This window comes from Monodelphis domestica, chromosome 6, assembly GCF_027887165.1.
Source record: "Monodelphis domestica isolate mMonDom1 chromosome 6, mMonDom1.pri, whole genome shotgun sequence".
Classification (NCBI taxonomy): Eukaryota; Metazoa; Chordata; class Mammalia; order Didelphimorphia; family Didelphidae; genus Monodelphis; species Monodelphis domestica.
The window spans coordinates 25,898,763-25,910,540 of NC_077232.1; the positions used below are offsets into that span (position 1 = coordinate 25,898,763).

At 32.7% G+C, this 11,778-nt stretch overlaps 1 protein-coding gene across 1 annotated transcript; it reads right to left on the reverse strand.

The window, feature by feature from the left end:
• Window positions 1-207: 207 nt before the first annotated feature.
• Window positions 208-1,256, reverse strand: LOC100616878 (olfactory receptor 4S1). Its single transcript, XM_016423531.2, has one exon. The coding sequence runs from the start codon at window positions 1,207-1,209 to the stop codon at window positions 280-282; it is 930 nt and encodes a 309-aa protein (XP_016279017.2). The 5' UTR covers window positions 1,210-1,256; the 3' UTR covers window positions 208-279.
• Window positions 1,257-11,778: the final 10,522 nt, after the last annotated feature.

Here is an 11,778-nt window from a genome sequence, read left to right on the forward strand (position 1 = left end):
AGCTAAGCAAGTCATTTAACCTGCATTTTTAACTTCCTCATCCACCTAAGCTTTTTTGAATTTCTCAGGTGAAGGAAATGAATGGATTCTAAAAAAGTTTCTAAATACATTACATTTAAACCCAATGTGAGGAAATGTGATCAACAACCACTTGTTCCTCATGAGTCCATTTATCAGGCTAGAAAATAAAAGACTCTCAGTTTCCATTAGTCACAGAAAGAAATATTTACTTTCTCTCATTTCTGAATTTTGCCAGAACTGAGTAAATCCCATATCAATTCATTTCTTTCCACATGCCATTTTTATGCTCCATAGTTTCCTCATGGCATTTTTGACCTCATTATTTCTCAGGGTATATATCAGAGGGTTGAGCAATGGGGGCATCACAATGTTGAACAAAATAACAAGTTTGTCAGCTGCCAGTGTGGTAGAGGGGCGGATATACATGAACATGGGAGGCACCAGGACCAAGAGTACAGTGATGATGTGGGAGCCACAGGTAGAGAGAGCCTTGCGCCTCCCCTCTGATGATTGACTCCTCAGGTTCAGCAGGATTACGATATATGAGAAGATGAGGACAATGAAGGATATAAGTGAGATCATCCCACTGTTGGCTACAACAATCAGCCCCACCAAGTAAGTGTCAGCACATGCAAGCTTCAGAAGTGGGTGGACATCACAGAAAAAGTGGTCTATCTCGTTTGGGCCACAGAAAGGCAGCTGGACAGTGAGGAGGGTTTGCAGAATAGAGTGAAGGAAACCAGCTACCCAAGAAGCCCCAGCCAGTAGGCTACATTTCTGTCGATCCATAATAGTTGTATAATGCAGAGGTTTACAGATGGCAACATAACGGTCATAGGCCATAGCAGTGAGGAGGAAGATCTCAGTACCACCAAAGAAATGGGCAGAAAAGAGTTGAGTCATGCAGCCATTGAAGGAGATGGTCTTTCTCTCTACAAAAGTGTCAGCAATCATCTTTGGGGTGGTGGCTGATGGGTAGCACATGTCTGCAAAGGACAAGTGGCTGAGGAAGAAATACATCGGGGCAGTGAGGGTCTTGCTGGCTTTTATGGTGATTATTACTAGAAGGTTACCCAGGACAGTGAGCACATGAATGATAGAGAACACTACAAAGCAAGCATACTGCATCTCCCGACTTTGAAAGAGACCAAATAAAACAAACTCTGTCACGTTGTTTTGATTTTCCATTGATTGAGAAGATACCTAATACACAGATTCAGGGCACTGGTGATTTATACCTGTAATTATATGAAATATAAAAGAATAAAATTAAAGAGAGCTACCAACCTTTTTTCCCAGTATTGGCCATATCTGAATTTGATAAGTTTCAGAATGGAAGATATAAAGATATAATGTAATTTCATCCATTTACAACCTCTAAAACATCAACAACAATTCATACATACTCCATATAGACACATATCTGCATATTTACACATAAATATCATATCTAAAGGAAGACTTGGCATGTGGATATATTTATGAAATACTAGTATAGTATATATAAAATATATTTTTCTCTTTACCATATATATTTGTCACACACATAAATCTCTATAATTTCTAACAAATCATCTCTTCCATACATATATAAAATAGGAGTCAGCCTATAAGAGATATTATCCAATTTTCCTATAATCATTCCCATGAACATAAGTCAGGAAGAAGTGCTACCATGGACCTTGGGCAAGTCACTTGTCATATAGTCTTTAAAATGAGTGGTTAGGTGTAGTCTGTTTCTTTCATTTCTACTCTAAAAGCCAATGATAATGTTCAATGTTAAGTACAAATTACATGAATACAATGATTTGTACCACTCAAAGAGATTATTATACAAGTTTGTGAAATAAAGAGGATGTGTTTTCTTAAAATGCATAAAGGTAGGGAACTTAAAACATAGAACATAAAATAAATTTTAAGTATTTAAATGAAGTTAGAGTAAACAAAGGACTTTTATTTGATCAAAGAGTCCTAGAGAGCTATTGGAACTTATTCAATAGAGGAATGAAAAATTTTTATCCTAAAGATTTAGAATCAATTCCTTGAGCAGTTGAAAAGAAAGGAAGCCTAAAAGATTTGTGAATACCTCAGCAGATATGCAATCTACCTGTGCCATTGACCATAAAAACCTTCAATCTAGCATCCACAAATTCAACTTTAAATTATTTTGGAAGTTTAAATTAAAAACCAAAAAAGTAAAGAGAACATATCCATTATGCATGACTTACCCAAAAGAGGAAAGAAAAAGAAAAGACAAAATGTAGTTCCAATAGCCTCAGACATAATAAAACATGGTGGCACTTAATTTCATAGCCATTTCTATACTAAATGAAACCCAAACTTCTCTTTCTAAAATTTCACATTTTCATTTCTTATGTAAAATCTAAGGTTATTATTTTCCCTTTTCTTTCATATTTTATTAACAGGTTTATTATTTTGTGCTTCTTAATTTGTAAATTTGATATTTATTTTAATTGCTTATAAATAAAATATTATTCATAGTATGAATTGAGGATTTTATAAGTAACAACAAAGGATCCAGAAGCTAAAAGACTTCAGCTACCACATATCAGCCCAATGGATTAGAAACACATTTAATATAATATTACTAGACAGTCTTTAATCAACCCCAAATTCCCCTATCATTAATGTTAAATCAACAATATACCTTACTGGAAAATACAAAAGGTGACATTTATTGTGTGACATGTAATGTCTTAAGACTATAAATTACTTGTATGCTTACTTGAATTCAGGTAAAAGTTCTTTTATTGATGTCAGCAAACTCTAATTCTAGGGGAAATGGAATAACTGATGCAGGATATATTGTTTTGAAACAGAGTGCAATCAGTTTTAGAGTAAATGGCATGACAATATGACAGCTCTACCCTGAATTATTCTATACTTATTTTAATACTTCCTATAAGAAAACATGTCAGCCATGAGACACTGGATCTGGATATTTTTGTCTTTTCTCTAATTTGGTTATTGGTTAAAAACTGGCTACTCCAAATTGTTCTTTTATCTTTAATTAAAATGAAACCAAACAAATCTTTGTGTGCCTTGTGAGGACCCTTGTAACAACAAGTTACAATGTATGTTTTGAAGTCTCGGTTGAAAAAATTGTCTGGTGTCAAGGTATTATTCTACTTTCTCTCTTAAAAGAAATTATTTGGGGCAGTTAATGTTATGATATTTTCATTTCTATTATTTAAAACCATAGCAAAATATAAGGTAAAATAATTTAATGCAAAAACACTAATTGTCTAATTTTATTACATTAACATATTTATAGTGATTCTTTTTTTTTTCCAAAGGAGGCTTATGAGTGGAAGCATCCATTTAAGAAATAAATTAGGTAAATTATTTTCCAAGAAATGTCTCAGAAGAACTTAAAGATCTATAGCAATTATGGAACATCTTTGTCCCATTTTCCCTTGAAAGTCGCACTTTACCCATGTAAATTACGAACAGTGATCATGGGTAAGATAGGAGAGGCAATTAAAACAAATTGAATTAGAAGATATTCCCTGATTTTGTTCTGATTGTTTCTTTGTTTGCTTGGTTTTTGTAAACATTACAACAGTGATTTTAAACTTAACTAGAAAAACAGGCTTCTAATATAAAAATAGAGATTCCTATGAGACTACATATGGACTTCATTTAAAAAATTTAACATTATCTATGTTTTACTGTATTTCATTTATTGCTAAATATTTCTCAATTTCATTTTAATCTAATTCAGATAAATCTGATGTGTTTGTACACTGTGGATTTGATTCCTCTGCCTTATCATGCTATAGTAAATGTTCTTCTATATTTGAAGCTAATTCAAAAGGCTACAAATATGCAACAAATTGCTCATTCACTTACCATACTAACCTCTTTTAATACCAGAATTATTTTAAGTAAGTTTTGGTAATTTTGGATGTTCTTTTTTTATTTACTAAAATTACATTGTTTCAGGTTGTACAAAATTTTAAATGTTTTCAATCCATGATTTGATACACATTTTGTTAAATAATATTGAGAGGATAATCCACTTTATAAGAAAAAAAAAACAACTCTAAGTTTACTTGTTCATGAGTTTTCTCCCTGACCTTATCATCTTGAGTCTGCCAGGGCAGTGGAATGAGCACAATTAATTTAAAAAAAAACATAGAAGAGGTTATTTTCTTTACTCAGACTGGACTTAATTAGACTTATGATCCCCTGATATTCTTATGCTCATTTTGGAATACTGTAAATAGTAAAGTATAATCAAATAGAATATAAATCCTATGGCAAATTATGCTAATCATATCTCCAGTAGATAAAACCATACTAACTCCTATAAGGCCATAATGAAATATATTGTCTATTTATGAAAGTGCATCAGAAATTATGCACTGACTCCTTGTCCTCATATTATTATCCTAAAATATTGCTATGGCTCATCAAAGTACTAGAAATCATCACACCACACACTGAAAAGGTTATTCATTAAGATATTTGGCTATTCTTTTTGCATAAGTTTTTCACATTATCTTCTCTTGGAATTGTACTTTTACACCTGTCATGCATCACTGTGTATCATTGAGACTAAGGAAAAACAATCCCAGGATAAATGTACCAGCTACCTCCATACCATCTAAATTCTCTAACTCTATATTATGTGTCAACCAAAGGCTCAGATAGGATCTCAGCCTCTTCTGTAAAATGATCTGAAGGAGGATATAGGAGACTATTCCAATATTTTTGTCAAGAAAATCCCAAATAATGGGAGTCTCCAGTAATGGAGAGATGGACATGACTAAAAACAGACTAAACAAAGTTCAATGGAGGGAAATCCTTATATGACTGGGAAGAAAAAAAACTAATAAATTTCACAATGTCACAATTTTATGATGCAATTTGTATTTCATAAGCCATTGCTCTTTTGTGATATCCCCTGGTATTCCCTAATTTACTATCATTTTGTGATCTTGTTCAGAGTCAGGGCTTGCTTTTCCTTTTTTCTTATAAACTTAAATTTGTCAAACTGGGAGAAAATAAAATAAGGCTCCATAAATAAATGTAGGATTTAGATGAAGGACTAAAATGTTTTATAGTGTACAGAAGATTGAATTTGGATTTAGGTTCCAATCAAGAATCTGTTATTAATAAGTATATGACCTTCACCATCTTTATGATTGAGTTTTCTCATCTGAATTATGATGGGTTGGATTGAATGATCTCATCTCTACAATTTCCTATAATGTCATTAGTTATACTCAAAAAACTTAAATCCAATCCAAGTGATGTGGGATTTTAGCTGAATCTTAACAATATAATCTTGGGATCCTGGGATCTTAGACTATTCTACTCACTTCAACTATTGCCAAGAAGCAATTATTTTCCTCTCTAGGGAGTCTCTCCAGGCTAGTTAAACAATTCTTTTCTTTTTTTTTTAATACAGTGGTTCCCAAAAGGAAAGTAAAATGTTTTGATGAGGATGCTAGATCACTAAACAAATCATCATATATTATAACATAATAGGCATGAGGAAAAAGAATGGATGAACTTTGAAATGAATACCTACTATAGAAATATATGAACATTATTAAGCACATAGAATGTAAACTCTTGGGAACCATGGATTATTTCAATTTTTAAATTTCTCTCTTCAAAGGGCAAAACATATTTTTCTATGTAATTTGTACTTCATAAATATTTGTTGAATTATGAATTATTGAATTTGTTATTCAATTACAAATACCAAATAGAGAATGACATTGAGAAAAAAGAGAACTTAAGTTCTTTCAAAATACTTAGCCTTGGAGTAACCAACATAAATCTCTGTGTCTAAGAAGCTATAAGTTCCTGAAAAGCTGATGATCTATTTGGTTAGACAAAATTCTTCTCTGAGAACTCTCTATACTCATAAAATTACATTTCAACCCTCTTCCATATCTTGTCTTCAATTTTTCCCTTATTTCAGCATAAAATTCATTATAGAATCAATATAGATAAGAGAATTATATGTGTAGATTAGAAATATGTGACCACAATCATATAAATGTGCGTTAAATAGAGAAGAGGCAGGTCCTTTTTTTTCCTCCATTTTTTCCGTTTTGGAGATGACTTTGAATAAGATTTCATGAGCTGACAAATAATAATCCTTATTTGTAAAAAATAGCAAAGTAAAAATAATATTATTAACATAAATTAATAACATATTTATATAGCTCCTACCATATGCAAGCACTATGCTAAGCAATTCACAAATATTGTCCTCTTTGATCCTCACATCAAGATTGATAAATGGATAGTATTATACCCATTTTTCAGTTGAGAAAACTGAGTCAAATGATGGTTAAATGACTTGCCAAGAGGCATACATCTAAAAAGTGTCTGAGGCTGGATTCAAAATATTCAACTGCTCCAAAAATAACTTACTCAATTCACAAGGAAAACAGAATCTTGTACCTTGGTTCCTAAAGGATCCTCTAATATTGATATTTATTTATCTGCTACAAAACCAAAAAGCACAATTAAATAAAAAATAATAAAGAGGGTGAGAAATGAAGGCAGATCAGATTAATTTTGTAAAATAATATATTCTATGTTATTATATTTATAGGAAGGTTCCTTCAGATCTCAAGTAGAGTCTTTGATTGAGGCTTTGCACATAGAAAAAGCAGGTTTATAAGCTAACAATAAATTATAAGCATAAAATAAGAAATAAAGGGTTAGATGTGTAAAAGAATAATATTTGGTGGAGGCAATGTGTGGTAGATAATCTACTAACATTGAGTCAATATTCAATTTCATTGCATATAAAATGAGCACGGATTTCATGATCTCAAAGTCCTTTCCAGCTCTAAATCTGTGATCTTATTATGTGTTCATGAGTCTCTTGGCTCCAAGACTAGTGCTGCTGAAATTTCATCACTTTGTATAGTTCATATTCAAGTAAACAACTCACAAATACAGCCAATTCAGGAAAATCTTAACCCACCTTCACTTAGTTCATTCTCTACCTTCATCAACTACCAAACAGAGGACTGCCCCATTGCAGGAAAAATCACTGAATATGATGGCTTAAAGGGATACAGGAATCATTTAGGTATGGGAGGCAAAGTAGCCAAGATTACAAGTAAATGAACTTTTACTTAGACCTCTTAATTTCCTACCATATGCAATATAATAAGGCACATCTACTTGAATTCATATCCCACTAATAAGGGATAGATAACCCCCAGATGAAATCATATATCAAACACAAAAAGACTGAACAGAAATCTTGGGCATTTTAGACAACATGATAAATTATTAGCTCAGATTAAAACAATAGCAACAAAAACTCACATTTGATGTGTTCATAAATGGAAAAGTGGAATTTTATATAATGTACAAAAGCCCTTTCACCTGAAGACCATGTACAAAAGAAGGAGATAACAAAGCACTTTTAGGAGTTAGATTTCTTCATTCATTATCAGATCAAATCATGTCATCTTCAGATAATAGTTATAGATAGACTCAGATCTCCTGATGACTTTTCTGGGTTAAGTTCTCAGCTATTGTAAGGACAAAAGATTTGCCCTGCAACAAAGTCAGGAAGCATTTGGTATTGGTCTTTCAGATGCAGAGAGTGTTTCAGTGAGAAACTTAGAAATGTCTCTCTTCTCTTGATCAGCATCAGGATCATTTAACTCTTCTGCCATGGAAGCTGAATCATATTCACTTAATTAAGAGATTTGGTAATGAGCCCCCAGGGTGTTATATCCCAATTTAAAGAAATGCACTATGGCGCCAGTTGGTTCCACATGGTACATCAATGGAATAGACAAGGTAAACTTGGAAACCACTAGAAATATTTCATTTTGTTTGGAATATTTTTGTGGTGGGCAGAGCATAAACTTCTTTGCTGAATTAGGGAAGATCAGATTGAATATTAAATAATTCATCCATCCACCTATTCATTCAGATAAATGGTTCAACAATTGTTAACTAGTAAGTATGAAGAAATGTATGGTTCCCAACTTCTGAAATACAAAAATAAAAAGTGGGAAAAACTGAAGATTAAAGATAAATGTATATTTGAAAATTTGCAACATACTCTAAATGTAGTCTGTATTATTTTTATATTCTATGTTGTTTTCCCTAGACTAGGTAATCAGTAAAACAATGAATAAAATATGATTTTTAGAATTTTCCAATTTCAGATTTATACATTTTTACTTCTGGGTTAAGATGGCTGCAGCATAGAGACAGGACTCTTCCTCTCCTCACCCTGACCAATATAGAGTGCCTCAAAAAGACAAAATACCAAGATTAGATGTACGAAGGGGCCCCACCAGAGGGTGAAACATCAAAGGTAGGTGGGATTTGGGCATTTCCACATAATAAAGGGGTTAAAAAGCTCACATCAAAAAGCAAGCTGATCAATCCTCCCCCACTCCACCTATGGCACCAGAGACAGAGCCAGTGTAACAGAATCAGAGTGAGCACAGAGAAATCTTTAGGTTCTCGGGAGCTATCTAAGAATACCACAGATATGCCCCTAAGAGTTAGACTGGGTACACTAGGAGGCTGAGGACTGTGGACCTTGGGCACAGATATAAGAGCAGAGATGGGTGGCACACAGTAGAATCCATGGAGACTCAAAAAATAGACTCAGGTAAAAATAGCTCCATAGATTGACACACAGACAGTCTTCTCTCCTCATTCAGACTTCTGGCTGGGGAAAGAAGAAAAAACCAACATAGCAATGGACAGCAACACCCAATAAATTCAATATTCAACCATCAAAAAGAAGAAGAGAAAGACATTGACCCTGGATAATTTTTGTGGAGAAAAAAATCCAGACTACAGAGGAGACATGAGAGCAACAAACAAATAAACAAATCCAAAATGTTCCCCCAAATCAGAATTGATCACAAACTCTTGAGTAGATTAAATTTGAGATGATGAACCAAATGATAAAGATAGAAGCATCCTGGAAAGAAAAGTGGGAAATAGTTAAAAAGGGAAATAATAATTTAAAAGATAGCAACTCCCACTTGGAAAAAGAAGCTTAGAAATCAATGAAATAATAAGGAAATTGGAGACCAGAATTAAACATTTAAAAGTCATGAAAAGCAGGATAGACAAAACTGGAAAGGTAAATCAAAAGATCATAGTTGAAAACCAGTACTTAAATACCATAATTGGGTAAGTAGAAGCTAATGATCTCATAAGACAGCAGGAATCAATAATGCAAAGTCGAAAGAATGACAAAAGATAAGGAAACAAAATATCTCACTGAGAAAATTTCTGATCTGCAAAACCAATCAAGAAGAGACAATTTGAAAATCATTAGTCTACCAGAAAACCCAGAAGTGACAGAAATCTTGACATCATACCACAAAACATTATCCAAAAAAACTGCACTGATGTCCTTCAACAAGAGGGCAAAATAGACATTGAAAGAATCCATATATCACCCTCTACATTAAATCCTCAAAAGACAAAACCCAGGAATGTACCTGCCAAATTCAAGAGCTTCCAAGCTAAGTAGAAAAACATTACAAGAAGCCAGAAAGAAACAAATCAGGTATCAAGGAGCACCATTCAGGATTATACAGGATCTGGCAGCCTCCACACTAAAAGACTTCAAAGATTGGAATATGATATCCAGAAAGGTAAGAGAATTGGTTCCATAACCAAGGATCCATCAAAACTGACTATATATTTCCAGAGGAAAGTATGGGTATTCAACAAAATAGAAGATTTCCAAGTATTTGTAAAGAAAAGACCAGAACTAAGCTGAAAGATTAACATCCAAACACAAAGATAAAGAGAAACATGAAAAGGTAAATAAGAAGAGAAGGAAAAAGAAAGCCCTTCCTTAAGGGCTTCAATAATGTCAAATTGTTTATATTCCTATATGTAACTCTAAAAATTATATTTACTATTTAGTAGTTAGAAGAATTACTTATAGGTAGACATTGGGATACTAAGTAGTCTAAAATGATTTGCAAAAATAGAAAAGGAAGAGAATAGGAGATAGCATTGAGAGAAACTTGAAGGAATAAGAAAAATAGGATAATCGATACCACACAAAGAGGTACATGAGAAGGGGTGAAGAAGAATATTATTATAAAAAGGAGAGGAAGAAGGCGCTAATAGGTAATACTTAAACCTTTCAGTAAAATTGATTCTGAGAGGGAAGATCATCTAGATCCATTGAGGTATTGAATTCTATCTTAACTTTCAGGGAAGTTGAGAGGGAAAAACCAAGGTGGGGAATGGGGTGAGAAGTACAAAAAGGGTTAGAAAGAGAGGGGGGAGGGAATTAAATGGACCCTAAAAATAAGAAAGAAATAAAAAGGGAGGAGCAGAAAGAGAAGTAAAATAAGGGTGGGGATTAGGTATATTAATTAAAAGCAAACTTCTGGCCTAGAATAAATTAGCAAAAGAAGATAGGCCAGGAATGGAGAGGAAATCAAAATGTTGAGGAATACACAGGTGGTAATCATAATTCTGAATGTGAATTGGATTAACTCACGCATAAAATGAAGGCAAATAGCAGAGTAGATTAGAAAACAAAATCCTATTATATGTTGTCTATAGTAAACACACATGAGGCAGGAAGACACACAGGGTAAAGGTAAAAGGTTGGAGCAAAATCTATTGGGCTTCTACTGAGAAAAAGAAGGCAGGAGTCACAGGCATAATATCTGACAAAGCCAAAGAAAAAAATAGATCTTATCAAAAGAGATTAGGAAGGTAACTACATCCAGATAAAAGGCAGTAAAGACATTGAGGCAATATCAGTACTCAACATGTATGTACCAAATGGTATAGCATCCAAATTTCTAAAGGAGAAACTAGTGGAGCTCAAGGAGGAATTAGATAGTAAAACTATACTAATGGGAGATCTGAACCTCTATCAGATCTAGATAAATCATAACAAAAATAAATAAGAAACAGGTAAGAAATGTGAATGAAATCTTAGAAAAATTAATATTAATACATATGTGGAGAAAAATAAATACAGACAAAAAGGAATACACCTTATTTTCAGCAGCACATGGTACATTCATAAGGACTGATCATGTACTAGGGCATAAAACATGCCAAAAAAGTGCACAAGAGCAGAAATAATAAATGAACTTTGTTCAATCACAATGCAATAAAATAGTAATTAGTAAGAGTACATGGAGAGCCAAACCAACAATTAATTGGAAATTAAATCATATGATTCCCCAAATTGGTTAAAGAACAAATCACAGAAACAATTACTAATTTTATTGAAGAGAATGACAATGAAGAGACCTCCTATTAAAATCTATGGGATGCAGTCAAAGCAGTACTGAGGCAAATTTTATATCCTTGAGTGCATATTATAAACAAATTAGGGAAGGCAGAGGTCAATGAATTGGGCATGCAAATTAAAAAAAACTAGAAAGTGAACAAATTGAAAATCCCCAGATGAAATCTAAATTAGAGATCTTAAAAATTAAAGAAATTAGTAATATTGAAAATAAAAAACTATTGATTTAATAAATAAATCTAGAAGCTAGTACTTTGAAAAAAAAACAAATAAAATAGATAAAATATTGATCAATCTAATTTTAAAATGGAAAGAAGAAAACCAAATTAACAGTATCAAAGATGAAAAGGGAGATCTCACCTCTAATGAAGAGGAAATTAAGGTAATCATTAAAAACTATTTTGCCCAATTATAAGGTAATAAAAATGGCTATCTAGTTGATATGGATGAATATTTACAAAAAAAATATAAGTTGCTTA